Below are 17910 nucleotides of genomic sequence, written 5' to 3'. Positions count from 1 at the left end.
GGGAAGGAGACCATCCCCATACAGAGTCTGAACTCGTTCAATTCTGGATAAATAGAGAATCTGTGGGAGATGCACTTTCCCATCTCCATTGGAGGGACAGCCCTTTCCCTCAGAATATCCTGCCATGATGGGTCTGCACGGTGGAGTCTGCAAAGGGGCACCTGCTGCACCCTAGCCTCACCCCAGCCTTGCTTTGGAGAGCCTCAGCGAGCTCAGGCATGCCGAATGCTGGGCTGATCCTGAGCACCCTAGGTGTCCAGTGCCTCAGCCGCTCTGGAGCATCCACCCTCCTGTCCCCATCCCAGAGCACTCTGCGTTCCCCAGGCCTTGTGCCCCAGCCCTGCTCCGCAGCACCCCAGATACCCCACTATGGGCTGGCTCCAAAGTGCCCTGGGCTCCACTCTGGGCCCCCACCAAAACATCCCGCAGCACTTTGATCCTGCTTCAGCGTGCCCTAGATCCCCCCGGGGACCTTGAACCCCAGCTGCTCCAGGAGACTTCTCCAGCACCCTCCCCGCACAGCTTCACACCCGGGTGCCCCAACTTGTACCCCGCACCCCGGCCCCACAACACCCCACCCTCATCGCGGCTACGGCGGGGGGAGGGTCGGCACCGGAGCGCCTCAGCACCCTCCGGGGCCGGACCCCCCACCGGGCCCACCCCTCTACATCCCTCCCCGAGCCCCCAGGACCGCCGGCTCCGTTACGAAACGCGGCCGGGGCGGGGCGGGGCGGGGCCCCGGCAGCCAATGGGGCCCCGGCAGCTCCGCCACCGGCGTCCCCCGCCGGTTCAGCCCGGGGAGGTCCTGCCCCGGCGGGACGGGACGGGACGGGACGGGACGGGACGGGACGGGACGAGCCGCAGCCCGACACCGGGCCGGGCCGGGCCGGGGGGGCGGGAGCCGCGGGGAGGATGGGCCGAACCGGGCGGAGCGGAGCGGGGCTTTGCGCGGGGTCCCGGGGGAGACGGGGTGTGTGCGGACACCGGGCAGCTCCCCCTCGTCAGCTGCGATGAGCCACGGTCCCACCAGCCCGTCCTCCCCACCCCGGGGGGGGAGCCCTGTCCGGCAGCCCCTCAGCCCCGGGAGCGGGGGTTTGGACATGCTGCGCTGCCCCTCCTGCCTCCTCCTCCTCTGGGAGCCGGTGACCGTGTCCTGCGGTCACTCCTTCTGCAAGCCGTGCCTCGGGGGGGCCGTGCCCTCCCGCTGCCCCCTCTGCCACGAGAGGCTGAAGCTGTTGGGCGTCGGGGCGGCGAGGTGCAACGTGGTGCTCTGTGGCCTCCTGGAGAAAAGCGTGGAGCGGGAGGGCCGGCTGGCCTGGCTGGCAGCACGCATCCGGGACCATCTCACCCGTGGGGACGCGCGGGAAGCGCTCAGGCTGGCTCAGAAAGGGGTCGAGCTGGGTAAGCACCGCCGGGCCCAGGGGGGGCTGGTGGGGCGGGTTGGGGGTGGGGATGCTGGGTGCGGGGGGCCAACCCGACAGCTGAGACGAGGATGCTCAGGCTGTGCCGTCGGGGCGGGTGGGTACCAACGTGGGTCACTTTGTGGCAGCACCTCGGTGCCCTCTGAGCCTGCACGGTCCAGAGCTAGGAGACCGGGGAAGCTGGAAGTGTTGAGAAAGGCAGAGCTAGTAGGAATGGGGAGGGGGGATCCAGCTGCTGGGCATTTCTCCCGTGTTTGCAGGTGTCCCGGGGTGCTGGGAGGGGACGGGTGGCTGGGCAAGCCCTGCTGCTCATCCTGGCTGCAAGGGCGACAGGCAGGGCAGGGGACACAGCCAGCATCCCATCAACCACATGCTTCTGGTGTTAGCAAGTGGCCGGAGAGGAAAGAGCAGCAAAGAGCTTCTTGCATCTTGCCACCTGGCAATATTTCAGGGTCAGAGGAAGAGCTCTGCCCGGGGGGGGATGGCCATTATGTAAAGTGGTTGGAATTTTTCCAGTCTGGGACAGACACGTCCTCACCCCCAGAGCCTGGCGAGGACAGAGCCTTGGCCGAGCTCCTGCACTAGCCCCATAGTGCAGGGCACCCCCCCACCACCCCCCGGCCCCCTTCTGCAACTGGCTCTGGCGAGACGTTTGCCTGCAGGGTCAGGATTGGGCCCGGGGCGGGGGGGTTGATCTGCTTTAATGTGTGGCTGTAAGTGGATTTATTGGAGAGTAATGCTTAAATAAAAGGAGTTATACAATGTGTCTGGAGCAGGGGGTTGGGGAGGCGGAGGCAGAAGGTACTTTCTCCACCGGCGTTTCTATGACAGCAGCCAGCTCTTCTCCCGTGGCGCAGACACTTATTCATTGCCCGCTGCGAGACAAGTGCCAGAGGTTCAGGGTATGCCTGGAACCAAAGGGCTGAGCGGGCTGGCTGATCCTGGTGTTGGCAGCAGAAAGCAGGTGCCTTTATGCAACCTCCCGAGACGTCCGTCTCATTCCCTGCACACTCGTCTCTCAGCGCAAATGCGCGTGCACAGTTCTCTGGTACTGTTTTCCTTATTGCTAGGCTTTTGTCAGATTGGGGTGTACAATTATATACCTGGTTGAAAAGCCTTGGTGAGTATAGTATAAAGAGAAAACATTGCAAGCTCTGTCCTCGGTCTTCCCTGCACACTCTGTTCCCTGAAGGACAGGGGAAGTCCGGCTTAGGGCAATGAGGAAATTGCAATCAATCACAGCTGCAGCTCCTGTGAACCTGCACTTGCTGGTGCTGCTCAGGCTCAGCCATGTGAGCGCTGCTTTCAGGACATGTTTTCCAACTCCTGCAGCTATCAGCCCACTTTCAGGATGCATGACTTCTTACGGGATCCCCTTCACTTTCAAACAGAACCACTGATAAATGTTTGACCTATGAGAATGTTGAATGTTTTTTTGTTTTTGTTTTTGTTTTTGTTTTTGTTTGTTTGTTTGTTTGTTTTTATGGTTCAGCATCACACTGTGGTCTGGTTTGCAGTGTCCTGCTCAGCCCAGCACTCAGAGAAGCTCCCTTTGCTTTGGAGAAAAGAAATTGTCAACTTTTTTTCTGCTGTATTTCTAAGTGAACAACAACCAAAAAAAATGCACTGTAACATGTAACACAGGAGTCCTCCCAACATGCCTGGAGCTGGGAGGCTGGGGAGCACTATCAGTCACTCATCAGTTGCTGGGGCCTCCAGCTGGCTTACGTCCCTAGTGTCTAATGATATCATAGATCAAAAATAGCTGCAGCAGAAGAGAAATGCAGAATTCATAGCCACATATTACACATCTTTCTTTTAACCAAATCAGTCACTTTATTGCTGGGCTGTGCAAATGTTTGAATGAGTTTGCCCACATAGAAGGTAAGCTTCTAGACTTTGTACCCATTTGTTCATCCCTTCCTGTCATTAGGGACTGGGATATTTAATCTCTACATGTGTGCTTGTGGGACAGGATACTGAGCAGCAAATTCCCACGTTTCCTGACTTGAGCTCTAAGGTCCCAGCTAATATTATAAATGAAAATAAGTTCTGAGGGATCAGGTATCACTCTGCTGCACAGCTCAGCGTGGCCAGTGCAGCCTTGGTGCAGGAGTGGCTGGGTCTGGGCTCTGCTGCTCTCCAGGTTATGATGGCACCAGACAGAGAGCAAGGTCTCCCTGTGCTCCCCACTGGGCATGGGGGACAAGGAGACAATATCCAAGGCAGAGCTTCCTCCTCCGTGATAAGACATGGCAGTGTCCTGTGCAGATTGGTGGGTGCCTGGGCATGGTGATGGTGGAGGCAGGCAGGGGTGAGGGCAGATGCTGGCTTCCTGTGCCTTGCTGTCGTGGGGTTGCTAGCCTGGACCTACAGTTTGCTGGCAGAGCTACATCAGCATCATGCTTGAACTGGGACAGGAGGAAAGGCTGCTGGGGTTGGGAGCATGGGAAACATCATCAGCAATGATGTCTCCTGATGGTCACTGATTGGTTGCTGGCCAGGCCCCTGGACCTCACTTGTCCTGGAGGGAGCTGCTGGCACTTCATCAAGGTGATGTTGCCCACGCCACTTTGTCACAGTAAATGCAGCAACAGTGCCTGCAAATAGTGCCTAATTTATGATAGGAGGTTGGCCTCAGAGCCAGCATCCTGTAGGGTCACCACCCATCGTCCCATGGGGAGCCAGGAGCCAGCGGGGACCTGTGTGACACTGGAGGCCTCCCCAAGGGTCTGGGGAGAAGAGAGTCCCCAACCCCAGCCCGCAGTGGCCATCGGGCAATGATCAGTGCTGGGGGACACAGGGTGGGGTGCACAAACCCGTTGTCTTACCTGGAAAGTCAGCACAGCACTGGATGTAGGTCACCTCCACGGCAAGCTGTGATATAACAGGGTGGATCTGGGAATCTCTACAGTTCAAGCCCACAAACATTACCACACCTGGTTACTCCATGAGTGTGGGCTTTTGGGTGCTGCTTGCTCATACTCCCCGACATCCCCCACCCCAGTTCCCCTGCTGGCAGTGCTGGTAGGGAGGAAGGTCTTTATGGAGTTTCCCTGAGGAAGGAGGGAAGAGGGTCTCACTGGCTGTTATTTAGGAGCAGGCAGGAACATGTGTGGTGTACAGCACTGTGACATTTACAGTGTCATGGCCAGCAGTGTCTGGGGGAGCTGTGCCCTCCCCCCCCCCAATCAGTGACATCTGACTGACAAGGAACTGGATGCTCAGTTCCCTTCCTTCATTTTGGGAAATCTCAGCCTTTTCTCATACTTGGAAACCCTGAGTCACGTGGTAGGGGCAGATCCTTGCACTCCCCCACTGATTTCATCTCTGCCCTGGGAAGGCAGTGGCAACCAGGTTGGTCTGGGAGGCTCCCTGGTGTTTTGGGCATTCAGGTCTCCATAGCTGCAGGCTTGTTTGGTAAAATGTTATTGTGGCTCTTCTGGGTGAATCACATTGCAGAGCCTCCTGTGGCAACAACCCTCGTAGGGACTACGTGTATGGTACAACCTTTCTGCTGCATCCCAAAAGGATGGATGAGAGCCCAGATCCCGGTGCAGGAGAGCCCCAAGGCAGTGGTGCGGCCCCTTGGCTGAGGGCATTCGGGGGAGGTGGGAAAAAACATAGGGAAGAGCCTCAAAGAGTTCAAAAAGAGATCTTTAGGAGAAATAACTTTCTCGCAGAGACTTATGAGGCCAGTGGCTCCTGCTGAAAAGGAGTGCAGGAGCTGGCTGTGCTCAGCGTGAGGCAGCGGTGCAGGCGCTGTCCCACCGCGGTGGCATCTCCCCGGCCTCGTCCAGCCCTGCTGCCCCACCATGGACTCGTCACATAAGTAACAACATTTCTCTTTCCAGCCCCAGATGCCAGCTCCCTGCGGCTGTGCCGGGCAGAGGCGTTTGCAGCGCTGGGACAGCACTTGTGGGCGCTGGAAGACCTGGAAACTGTGTGCAAGGCTGAGCCTGGAGAGCACGAGGTGAGTGGAGGGGAGGCCCCATCAGCTGGCTGTGCTTGGGGCCAAATCTTACTGTACGGGAGCAGTTTCCCCCTTTCCTGAATTCTCCTAGCCATTGAATTCATCCTGCTCGGAAATACACTTGCCAGACCCATTAAGTTGCAAATCCAAGCTGGAATCACTGTGTTGCATTAACAGTAGAGGTCCAGTGCCGTGTGTGTCCTTGCTTGCATGCAGGTGATGAGGGCACGTAGCCGTGCTGGTGTGCAGGATCACAGCTGGGGGCTTGGGGAAATGTTGACTGGAGGCTGAGCTGCCCTTGGAGAAATCAGCCCTGGGAGCTTGCTTGCTGATTTGTGAAGCGCTTGTTGGCTATAGTTTTGTGGCTTCAAAGGCAGAAGACCTTGACTCATTCGCTAGGTATCTGTAGGGCTTGTTTGTTCGGCTTTGCAACTTCTGCATTTTGGAAGAATCCTGTTTTAAGGTACCTGGCTGTGGGTTGACCTGTCTTTTTTAGACCAGTCTGAGCATGGAAGCAGCAATGTGTCCGGGAGCTTTGGGCTGGGTTGGGAGCAGGCAGGATGCTGGAGGGAGATTCCCCTGGGACTCTCATGGGAGCTGAAGGGGCACGTGCTCAGCTGGTCTCATAGTCACCACAGGCTTTTCTGCTCTGCAGGGCTTCTTCAGGAAAGGGAAGGTGCTTCTGGAGATGGGACAGAAAGCTGAAGCCTTGCTGGCATGGGAACACTGCCTGACACTCAGTCCCCATTTCTACCCTGCTCGGAGAGAGATAGAGAAGGTGTGTGGGCCATACTGTGACAGGGTCCTGTGTCCTCACATGACACAGAAAGATGTCCTTGTGCTCTGAAGGACTTGTGCCCATCATGGTGGTGCTACTCTGGCCAGCAGTGGGATCAAGGGAAGTCGGGCCCTGGTCCAAGAGCCTTCCCATCACTCTGATGCAGGTTCACCCATGAAGAAAACTCCCCTTGCTCAGTCCATATCTTCAAGTCTCAGCTTTTGCAGGGTTTAGATGCTGACATGATAAGAAGTGGGCTTCGAGGCAGCATCAGTAGTCACCAAGGCAAAGCAGCCAGCTGAAAGCTGCCACTGGAGAGCCAGTGTCTTTTCTGCAGATGATTTCAGGCCAGCACCCACCCGTGTACCAAAATCACCATCAACAATGGGGCCTCCAGCAGTGTCCCCAGCATGGGGACATCATGCCATGGGTGGACACTTGCTTTTCAGGAGGGAAAGGATAGGGGTATGGGGAATGCCCTCATACCCCTCACAGCTCATTCCCTCCCTGCTCTTTGTGGGTGATGGAGAACATGGCTCCCAGCATTTAAAATAGAACATTTTGTTCACTCCTTCATGCTGCATTCTTCCTTGTGTTGCTAAGGCTTTTGTTTGTCAGAGAGCTCAGCCAGTGCTGAAACAAGTAACCCCAACATGCCCTGCAGAGAGCAGAAGTCAGCTTTGGAGAAAGAAGGAGCCTGGCAGCCCACCGACCTCCCTGCTTCCTTCTCCCAGCACCTCCTGAGCTCCACTTTCTCCTTGCAGATCCTCATGCAAGAGGATGCTCCTCAGCCACACATGGCCACTGCACGCTCAGGTAATGCTCACCAAAGCTCAGATGGTCCCCAGGTCAATGGAGGGAGCCCTGTGCTCCCACCATCTTCCACACAAGCTCAGGTAAGAGAGCCTTCAACAATCTGGGTCTGCAATGGGACTTAATGTCCCTTTGGGATATCCCAAATTGGAGTTTTCCAATGATGGTAAAGAAGGTGTGATAATGGGAGGCTGTGCAGAACCATAGCCATGTGCATGTGATTTCATGCTGGGATGAGAAGCTGCATGTAGTGGCACTGGGGAAACAGAGGAGGCTCTTTCTGTCTCCATTACTCTCCCAGTTTCATTCGGCAATAGTTCTAGTAAGATTTTAGACTCTCATTGTATTTAAAACACCTAAGTCACACTACATCCAGGAAAAAAAAATGTAGATTTTAATGTTTTTTTTCATGCAAAAACCGTATTTGAGCACAGTGCAGACCATTAGCAGCTATTAAGGAAAGTTCACCTTTTGCTCTTTGCCTTCTAATGACAAATTTGGCAGGTTTAGAGAGAGGGGAAAATCAGAGAAAATGGGCTCAGATACAGCCACATACCAGGTCTTACACCTGGACAGAGTAAACCCATGTTTTAACCACAGCAGGGATGTCTGAAGGCCACACTCTCCTGCTGTCCCACAGATGCAAGATGTTAATACACAACAACACACCAGAAAGCCTCCTGGTGCCATCAGGCTCGGTGGGACAGATAGGGCTGTGTACTCAAAGGAAGAAGAGATTTGGGGCTCAACTTCATCTTTGTTGTGCCTAGGATCAGGAGGGAGAGCTGGTGGATGGCAGAGAAGATGCTGAGTCTGATCATGTCCAGGGAGCTGCCACTCTTTCCCAGCCGGGACAATGGCAGGAGCCAGAGACTTACACAGAGAGGCAGGGCCGGTTGGTAGGTGAGTGTTGTCAAAGGTGCCAGAATATTGTCTCATACAAAATGCTTGGTTAAAGTCCATTTTGGCACCGAAAACTTGGTGTTTGCACTTTGTGCCAGCTCAATGAGCAGATATCCCAGGGGCACACGATGGGGCAGCTCTGGCCAGCACATTTGCTGCTTCTTGTGAATGTGAGGAGGATCAGATCTTCCTGTGTTGGGCTGGTGAACTTACACCAAGCTCTTGGGTCTAGCTTGGTGAAAAGTTCTTGCTAAAACCAGACATCACTTGTTCCCTGTGTGGAGTCAGGGAGAGGGTCCCTTTGGTTCCCATGGGTTTAGATGGGTTTAGATTTAGATTGAATTCTCTTGTGCAGGACATGGCATGCCATGTGTTGGGGAAGCAGTACCTCCATTGGCATTAACTTGCCATCATTGTCCAGCCAGATGGCTGCCATGTATGTGCGTCTGCATAGAGGTGATGATGACTCATGTCAGGTCTCCAGAGACCTCCACCTGGGAGCTTCTTAGGCCACTTCACTTCCCAGTGCCTCAGTTTCCCTGCCTGCAAAAGGATGTGGAGAGGTACCCTCTTCCTCTGCCAAGTAACATGAGACCCACTGATGTAAAAGCTATGGATAAACACAGATGGGTTAATAGAGTTTATGTAGCATTTCCTAGTGCTTTTGTTTTTAACTTTCAAAGCACTTTGTGTAGCAGTTTGCTACTTACACCTCAGAACAAGGTCAGAAAGCAAAGATTAATTTTCAGTATTGAAATGGGGGATTGTCTTATTTTTTCTTCTCTTTTGCCACTAGATAACAAAGAAGAAACAGCAGCAGCAAACTCTACCCAGCCGTGCCTCAGGGAGCTGCTAAGCATATCTGACTTCGAGTGCTCCCTCTGCATACGGTGAGTTCTCTGGCAGGAGTGCTTTTAGGATGAAGAAGTAGTTTCCTGGTGTGGATCTTTCTTCACATCTTAATAGCAAACTCAGTCCCCAGTACTGCTGAAACACAGGTTTCAGTAGAGATGAGATAAGAGGGGAAGACAGGGACATGCTTTGCTCTGCCAGGCTGTAAGAGCTCAGGTCGCCCTGTCTCAGGGCCCAGCGTCGTTAGGTCTGTATTGCCTGGGACATCGGTGTGGAGGTGGGGGTGTTCAGTGGGGTCAAAGACCAAAAGGGGTGGCTGCCTTTTGTAACTGCAGGCTGGAAGAAGAAGATGTTGCCCCAGGGAAATGCCATCCATGATGGGGGTATTGCAAACCCAGAGAGGAGCGTTTCAGAGCTCTGTGCCTGCTGGAGGTGAAGGGGGCAGGGTAGAGCCCATGTCTGTCTGCTGACTCAGGGCTGGGGAAGGGTTGGGTGCTGCCACAGAGCATGCTGAAACCAGGCTGTTATTTCTGGTGTGTACCAGGACCTCCAGCAGTTGTGAAAGCGGCTGCTGGCAGAGAGCTGGGTTGCACCACCAGACGTGCAAGATAGTCAGGGTCTCCTGTATGGCAGCTTTTTTCAGGTCTGAACACGGCGTGGGGAAATAACACATGAGAGAGAGAGAACAGGGCTGTATTTGGTCAGAATTAGGTGAATTTAGGTCTCTTCTGACAGCATGGAAACATAATGTTCAGGAGGAGTTGGGGCTCAGTGCTGAGCAGGGCTTTCCTGAGACCTTCATTTCATTGCTGATCCTGGAGCTACCTGTGAGTAACCCAAGTTCTTGCTGCTGGCTCTGCTCATGGAGCAGGGGAGAAGGAGGCACTTTCCCATTGCTGCTTTTTGGGATACACACCACTGTGGGTGTCTGGGGAACCGCAGCCCTGCCAGGACCAAGAGGTGCCATGTATGTACTGGTGGAGTCTGCAGAGACCCTGAAGGGACGGGGAGCAGTCCTCAGGCCTGGGACAGTTCTCATCTTACATCACTGTTCAAGTCTAACAGTCTGAGCCCAGTCTTCTAATTAAAGGAATAAGCCAGTTAGGAAGCTTTACATTTAATTAACAGGAGTTATGAGCAAAGATTAACCAATGCAGCTTTAGTGAAGGCAAGTTTCATAGCTGTGGGCTGCCAGGGCTTGGAAGACACAGTGTGAGATAGCTTTCCATGGCATTGCATCCCTGCAGCATCACTGTCTTCAGTGCAGAAGGCTGGTGAAGGCAGCAGATATCCCTTGAAATGGTAGGAGAGGACATGGGAAATGTCTTGCTCCTGCTGGAAGTGAAATCTCTTGCTCTCAGCAAGGTGATTCAAGGAAGATGCAGGTACAAGTCTGGAGATATCCAGAAGCTGCACCCACGGCTTTGTTCACCCTAACCTGCTTGGACCCTTGCAGCAGCAGCAGCCTGGGCCTCTGCAAGTCCCTGAGCGCTTTGTGGGACCCCTGTGCCATGGGGCTGAGACCAGCTGGGGTTTCCAAAGCAGGGTGCTGAGCCAGGCCTGAGGAATGACAATTCTGAGGGCACCCAGCCCTGTGAACAGAGGCTCTGCGATCCCTATCTCTGTTGGGCTTACCTGTACTCCTCCCCCCGTGGTGCTCTCTGTGGCCCGTTGACTTTGATCCCTTTACAGGATGTTCTTTGAACCAGTGACGACGCCGTGCGGGCACACCTTCTGCAAGGAGTGCCTTGAACGCTGCCTGGACCACCGGCCCAACTGCCCCCTCTGCAAACAGAGCCTGAGAGAGGTGGGGGCATGTGTCCTGTGGGAGGGAGCCCAAGGGAGAGCTGGGGACCAGCTCTACCTGCTGTGGGGGTGGCAAGGTGTGATGCTCACGTGTTAGCAGCTCCTTGGCATGGCAGCATCAGCTCGGCTCATGTGGGAATGACCAGACAGTTGATAATTAAGACCAAGATACTAATTTCCACAAGATGCCACAGTGATTTAGTGAGATAGTAAACAGGACTGAGATGTAGAGAAAGAGAGAGAAAGAAAGAAGTGAATGCTAATTACTTTAAAAAATGGAAATAGATAGAAAACCTGCTAGCCTGGAGATTTGATTTAATTTTTAATGAAAAGAGATCAGATGAGACCATCAGGGAAATTAGGTTGTCATACAAGGACTGCATCACTGTCAGAGACAGGACGCTGCGCTGAATGGGCCCTGGGTCTGAGCTCCGTCCAGAAGTCTCAGTGGAGCTGATATCCCATCCTGCTGGATGACTTGACATCCCCCAATAGGTTTTATCCCTGACTTTCTCTAATCTAAAATTACCCTCAGCTCCAATAAAAGTGAGCATGATTCAGAGCCCAGCAGGGCCTGTGGCCTCCTCCCGCCACCCCCCCCTCCAACCTAATTCTGGGTCTAATTTCTTTTAGTACCTGAAGGCTGGAAGCTACAGCCCCACCGTGCTGCTGCAGGACATCATGCTGGCCACCTTCCCTGCACAGCTGGCTGAGCGCCGGGAGCTGCACCAGGCTGAGATGGCAGAGCTCTCCAAGTAAGCAGGGACCTGCTCTGGCGTGTGTGCATGTGCGTGTGCATGTGCGTGTGTGTGCGTGCATGGGGGCTGGGAGGGGCTCTGAGGGGGCTGTCCACACCACATACCATTGCTCTGGCTTGGGGTTGCACAACTGATGTCTGTCCCACTTCTAGGACCATGTCACAACAGTGCTGGGTGGGTGTGGATGTGCCCCACTGGGCACCTTGGGGTGAGGGAGCATCTCTGCAAGGAGCTGTTTGGTGGGCAGGGTCTGTCCTTGGGCTCTTGGTGAGCCAAGTGGAAGCTTTGATGTTGCTCTCCACTGGAGCATCACTTCCTGGGGTAAAGGACAGATCTGGTTTTAGGAGTGGCCATGGCACAAGCCGATGCAGAGCCCTTGGGATTTTCTCCGGGAGGTTTCACAGTGGTCTCTCCTCTTGTCCTTCAGCCTGACCAAGAACATCCCCATCTTCGTCTGCACGATGTCCTTCCCAGGCATCGCCTGCCCTCTGCACGTCTTCGAGCCTCGCTACCGCCTCATGATCCGGCGGTGCCAGGAGACTGGCACGAGGAGGTTCGGCATGTGTATATATGAGAATGGGAAAAGGTGAGCTCCTGGGCAAGGCGGCTTCCCTCTGCCCTGGCTGATTTGCTCCTCTCTGTCTCAGCCCCAGATGTCTAAAATCCCCAGTAGTTTGGTGAGAAGGAACCAGGTGTAATTTTCTATCCCACTGCACCCCACCGATAAAATCAGCTGGGAGGTGATGTGTTCCCCACATGGCACAGTGAAATGGGATCTCACTGCCTCCCTGCTTCACCGCTGGCCAGGCAAGGAATGGGGCCAGTGTTGGAGCTGGGCCGAGCCAGCAGTGGCTGTTAAATACAATGGTCTGGGAACAGCTTCTGGCTCAGGACGTCTCTGAGCTGCATGGTTCTCTGGCTGTGACATCCAGGTCCTCTTAGTGAGCACTTCAAAATTACCGTATTTCTCATACTTTGTCCTTAATAAGCTGTGAGAGGACACTGAGATAAAGAGGATTTTGTCTGGTGCAGTGTGGCCATCCTTATGTTCCTGGTGGCACCTCCAGATCTCGTGTGAACTCAGCCTCCAGGCTCCTAACCCAAGTAGTCTCTTAAATATCTGTATTTACATGATATATCCTCCCTGTGCTCCAGTCCTGTTCAAGTGAGATCAGGTAAATAACATTTTCTGGGCTTTGTGAGGATGACTCTGCAAGGGATGGTGTCTTCAGGACCACTGGACATCAGGACAGTATGAGGACCTAAGTCATTTTGGTATATGGCAAACCCAGGGGAGTGCAGGCAGTGTGCTCGCTATTCCCTGCCCTCTTAGCAGCAAATAGTAACTCAACAGAGTTGAATGACTGTCTGAATTTTCCCCCCTGCCAGCCAGCTTGTTCCTGGGCCTTCTTCTCCTTTGGAGATGGTGCCTTCCGGAGAAGCAGCTCTCTCACCACCAGTATTCCAGCTCAGCCCCTCTTTTCTCTCTCTGTTTCCCTCCAGTTTTGCTGACTACGGCTGCATGCTGGAGATACGGCAGATCGAGCTGCTGGCGGACGGGAGGTCCTTGGTGGACACCATCGGCAGGCGGCGGTTCCGCGTGCTGAGCCGCGGGCACAGGGACGGCTACAACACTGCAGACATCGAGTACCTGGAGGACAAGAAGGTGAGGGCAGGGCCAGGGCAAAAGCCCCCGCTGCGGTGGGACAGAGCCTCCCCACGGACACCTTCTACGCTCCTCTGCCTTCCACGCAGGTGGCTGGGGAGGAGCTGCAGGAGCTGCAGTGCCTGCATGAAAACACCTACCGCTTGGCTCAGCGGTTCTGTGAGCACGGAGACCTTGCCTCCAGGCACATTCTGATGCATCAAGGACCGCTGCCGGAGAAGGAAGAGGACATCCAGGTAATGCCCCGAGGGAAGGGATGCTCTAAATAGAGAGGGTACGAAGAGAGCCTCTGAAGCAGCACTGTTCCTGCCCTAACCACCCTGATTCCCTGCTCAGCTCAGCCCTGAGACGAGCAAAACAAATCTGGTTTTCACTCTCATTAGCACTTATGGCATCTCTCACTCAGAGATGGTAGGGATTGTTTGTTAAGACCGTTCAATGTTTCTTTATAGTTTTAAACTGTTTTGGAAACTGAGCACTGAGTTTGAAAGCTTTCCCCGGAGTCTTTTCTTAAATGAGAACTGAGAAACTGAACTGTCTAGATTTGAAAACACTTGGGAAAAAAACCTGAACAAACAAATGGGCAAAGAAATGAACCCCACAGCTCAGTGAGTCTGAGGTCTCCTTTCTCATTGTGTTCCTTTGAGACAGCCATAGCTGGCCAGAGGAAAGGAGTTAAGAGGGCAGGATCCAGTTTGCTTATTAAATTGCTCTTACAAATTCATATTCTAAAAAAAAATATATAAAAATCCCCAAATGTAGTTTTCGCTCCTTTAAGAAAGTGTCACCTGTCTGGATTGTTACAAATATGCTCTTGCTGGCTTGTCCCGAGCTAAGGCTGCCCTAGCCAGCAATTGCATCAATACTGTGCTCAGAATTACAGAACAACTCATCCTCTATCAGCTGAATCAAACATTTCCCTCTTAGTTTGGCTCAGGTTTTAAAAAATCTGGTTTACAAATGCAAAAAGCTGGTTTACAAAAGCACTGCACAGTGGTTGTGCCTGCCTGGCCTGCACCTTGCCTCTTTGAGTGTTGTTAAAACAAATGCCCCAGAAGTCACTGACCATGCAGGATTTGGCCCATTTTTACAAAACCCATCACCTTAATCAAGGAAACACACAAGATATTTCTTTGTCTCTTTAGTATAGATATTTTCCCGGTTACATCTTGTGTCTGGAGACTCCCTGGGGAATGCTCGTCTGGAAATTAAATTAGTTTACCCAGCAGTTTTGAGCCTGGACAGACAAAAGGGCCGTTTAGAGGAATACCTTAGCCAAAGCTGACATTGCCATCCTGACAAGAGCAAATGTTTCCCATCGGCGATGCTGCCCAGAGGCCAAGCATTCACCTTGCAGTTCCTGATGTGGGGGTCTGTCCCTCTCTCCCCTCCAGGCTTCGGCAGATGGCCCGACATGGTGCTGGTGGCTCATCTCCATCCTGCCTCTTGACCCGTCCTACCAACTGAACCTCTTCTCCACCACCTCCCTGCGTGCCCGCCTCATGCAGCTGCAGCGCATCCTCGCTGCCCTGCTGCAGCAACCCCCCGCCAGGCACCCGCTGCCCGAGCACAGCCCCCGGGGCCGCGTCTGAGACCCCCAGCCCCCTCCCTCTCTGCAGGGGAGACCTCCACCCCCTTGAGTTTCTCTATGTGCTGCTTCATGGTTTTGTGTATAGTTTGAGCCCCCCCCGCCCCCAATCAGCCTTGGAGATGAGCTGAGCACCCTCTGCCCGGCTCAGCGGGGTTGATGCCACACTAGCAGCACCACTACACCGTCCATGCCACCTCTGGCAGTTGCTTGGTGACACGGCTGTACTGTGCTATCAGAGAGGGGACCACGATGGAAAGCTGGGTTGTGTCTTGGGAACCAAAGTCACCTGCCGAGCTCCTTCAGCGCTAAGGAGAATTCTCCTTAGGGCAGAGGACCAAGTGCCAGGATCACCTCTTCCTCTTTGAAGGACAATGTAGGGTTTTTAGTAGATAGTCCTGCTCTGTGCAGCAGATTTTCAGGCTTGGGAGAAGTGGCACTGGGAGGTAAAGAAGTTCCAACGGCTTCCCCCAGCCTCAGGAGCTGAAGGCTCTGCCTCTGCTTACGAGTTTGACTTAATTTCTATTCAAACAAGAAGAAAGGTTAAATTAAACAATACAAAACCCACAGAGCAGCTCATAACCATCTCCATGGCCACACAGTGAGGAGATGCTGCTCCTCTGAATGTGCCCAGGTCAGGCTGTCCCCTTCCCATCACTCTGCTCAGTGTTCTGCTGTGTTTACTGCGCTAAGCTTGCCTGCCGCTTCCCCAGCTGGCGGCTCCACTGCCATGAAGTGCTGTGGAAAGGGCAGGATTTGGCAGCCTTCGTGCTTTTTCCCCCACCCAAAGGCTGCTGTTCCCAAGCCTGGCTGGGTTTAGGTTGTGGGATCAGACCTGTGGGCTGGAGGGAGCCAATGGCACAAGGGAGTCAAGCCTGGAAGGGGCTTTGTGAGACTTGAATAGTGCAATTTTCCTATGTTCAGTGTTTATTCTGAACTTTCTGCCTCCTCAGGAGAAAATCAGGGTCTGAGTAGGGGCCAGATCCTTGCATGTGGGACCCAGAACTGTTCAGGATTCCCCGAAACAGCACAGAGTGATGTCAAAGGGAGTTGAACCTCTGGAGAGCCAGGGAGGGGGCAGGACCAGTGACTGAGGCTGTGAGCCCCATGACAGGGAAGCAAGTGCCTGTCTGCAAGTGTCCGGCTACTGCTTGTCTCTAAACACAGAGAAAAGAGTATCCTCCTGGACAGCCCAGGCTTTCCGTCATGGAAATCCTGAAGGTTTGGGATCATCCATAATTTCAGTGGCTTTGGGTTGAATTTTAGGAGTGATACTCACTTAGTGAGTTCCTGGATTAGCATTGCTTCCAGAATTTTATCTCTGCTTTTCCCAAAGGCTCCACATCCCATCTGGGGGCTCAGGGGGCTGTTGGATATATGGGTGGGAGAGAAAATCAGGTTGGGGCTACAGTACTCTTTGCTGCACGTATTGCTGGGCTGAGCCTGGGTCAGGAGGCTCTGGATACAGCTCTGGAGGGGTCCCTGCCCAGGGCCACTGCTTTTTCCCATCCTTCTCTCTCCAGGAGTGAGAGGTCTCGGTCCCTCCTCTCCAGCAAAGTGCCTCCCCAGAGTGACAGTTGGCAGGAGCCAAGGGCTTGCTCCCCAGGGACCACAGTGAGCACAGGGCAGCTGAGGACAACTCAAAGCTGGATTTGCTCCTCTACCTTTGAGCTATGTCCTCCCCCACTTTGCTGCTCGCTCTGGGGCACCGTGACTTCCCCAAGGGATTATATCCCCAGGGTGTTGGATTGGGGTGGGCAGAGATAGGCGATGGAGGGAAACCTCACAGTGCTGGTGAGGGTGCATGCAGGTGGCAGGATGCCACTGAAGTTTGGGAAGTGCCTTTCTTTTCCACGGGGTCAATGTGAGCTCACCCAGTGGACCCCCCCACTCGGAGCTGTGCACCTAACTCCCAGGTTGGCTGTTCTCCAGGTCTGGGAGCTCCCCGGGCTGCTGCGGGTCCCTGCAGCAAGCAGGAGGCATGGGGGGATGCAGGGGAGAAGCGTGGGTCTGCACCATGTCCATGCTGCAGGAGAGACGGGGACCAGAGCCACATCTGCCTGGTTGCTTTGGGAAGGGACTTGTGCAAGTCATTCCAGTTTGCTTGGAGTGCCTTTGGGGTTTGTATTAGTATCTTCACTCTTTGAATTAAATTTTCTTCCTGGTCATTGAAATAAAGACCTTTTTCATTATTGTTTTTTTCTGTTGCTGGTATTTAACTTTTAGCTGCTCATTGATGAAAGTGCTTGGACATCACCAGGGAGCTTTGGGAACATATGGAGAGGTGACACTGTCCTTCAGACAGCAAGTTAGACACAGTGAAGGCAGTCCAGCAAAGGCAGATGGCAACAAGGGGAAAAATTAAGGTGGTTTTGCTCCAAGAAAGTGAACATGTGAAATAAGGGCAAGAAGGGAAATTTGTCTGCCCAGCTCTGTTTTTCACCCTACCTGGGAAACTGGAACAACTGTAGAATAGGAGAGGGCTCAAGTGGTCTGAGATGGTGGATAGCCCTAAAAATGACCCATTCCTCAGAGCAGGGTCTCTGCCAGGTCATTAATAACTGGCTTCATGAAGAATTATACCCTGAAATTCACCCCCAGCAACTCTCTACAGAAACAGTAAAGACCAGCTGTGTGCTGTGGCCGATGCCAGCACCTTTGGTGGCTCTGGCAGCCCAGGTCTTGTGTCAGTGAGGTGACTAGTTTGTGTCTGTGTGTCCAGGAGTCTGGAGCTGGCACCAGATTCCTTTGCCGTGCTGTCCTGCTCCCACTAGATGTCAGGAAGAGGCTGAGTGCAGGCGAGGAGGAAGGCACAGAGGAGGGAATGTGTAGCATCAGCCTCTGCCAGCACCTTGGCCATGCTTTTCTCACCTCCAGCCCCCAAAGCAGCCCCGCTCTCAGCACTTGCCCAGGCTGGGCTGCCTGGAGCTTTCCATCAGAACAGAAGTGAAGCTGGGGACCAGTGCAGGGTGTCACTTGTGGCCACCTCCAGTTCCCCAAGCACACAGGGTCTGTGCTGGGAGATACTCTCTCCACTCCGGCCAGCAAGGACTTGTCTTGGGACTGGAGCAGGGGACTGGGGCAGCTGGGGGATTGTCCTCCTGTCCATCCTCCTCCAGCCACTCTGCTGGGCATGGCCTCAGAGATGGGACGTGAAGAAACCCTTTGTCCCAGTACACAGCTGGGACAGAACAGCATCCCACGGGACTTTGTGAAAGCAGACCAGGCATCTCTGAGCCCCACTGGGATGACAGGTTGTTTCACTGAGCAGTTGGGATCTGGGTGGGGACAGCTCAGAAAGACTCAGCAACTTCCACACTGCCACCTTCCCAACCCTGCCCCAAATATCTGC

The 17910-nt window shown here is 53.9% G+C and overlaps 1 protein-coding gene across 1 annotated transcript; it reads left to right on the top strand.

The window, feature by feature from the left end:
• The first annotated feature begins 901 nt into the window (after nucleotides 1-901).
• Nucleotides 902-16752, top strand: LOC116964932 (LON peptidase N-terminal domain and RING finger protein 1-like). Its single transcript, XM_033006188.2, has 12 exons — nucleotides 902-1401; nucleotides 5276-5394; nucleotides 6050-6172; nucleotides 6937-7068; nucleotides 7756-7888; nucleotides 8685-8778; nucleotides 10433-10547; nucleotides 11180-11301; nucleotides 11732-11890; nucleotides 12808-12970; nucleotides 13060-13206; nucleotides 14365-16752. Exons 1-12 carry the CDS (start codon nucleotides 1011-1013, stop codon nucleotides 14560-14562), a joined length of 1896 nt encoding a protein of 631 aa, XP_032862079.2. The 5' UTR covers nucleotides 902-1010; the 3' UTR covers nucleotides 14563-16752.
• Nucleotides 16753-17910: the final 1158 nt, after the last annotated feature.

Source organism: Tyto alba, unplaced genomic scaffold (genome assembly GCF_018691265.1).
Source record: "Tyto alba isolate M040663 unplaced genomic scaffold, T.alba_DEE_v4.0 Super-Scaffold_17, whole genome shotgun sequence".
Lineage (NCBI taxonomy): Eukaryota > Metazoa > Chordata > Aves > Strigiformes > Tytonidae > Tyto > Tyto alba.
Note: the sequence above shows the minus strand (reverse complement) of the source record. Positions and strands in the feature narration are given on the sequence as shown.

Bases quoted from the DNA above. Each gene is read 5' to 3' on its own strand.
- LOC116964932 (XM_033006188.2), top strand. From the start codon at position 1,011: ATGAGCCACGGTCCCACCAGCCCGTCCTCCCCACCCCGGGGGGGGAGC. The intron at 7,889-8,684 runs GTGAGTGTTGTC...TTTTGCCACTAG, and splicing joins GAGGCAGGGCCGGTTGGTAG to ATAACAAAGAAGAAACAGCA. The intron at 13,207-14,364 runs GTAATGCCCCGA...TCTCCCCTCCAG, and splicing joins AGAAGGAAGAGGACATCCAG to GCTTCGGCAGATGGCCCGAC.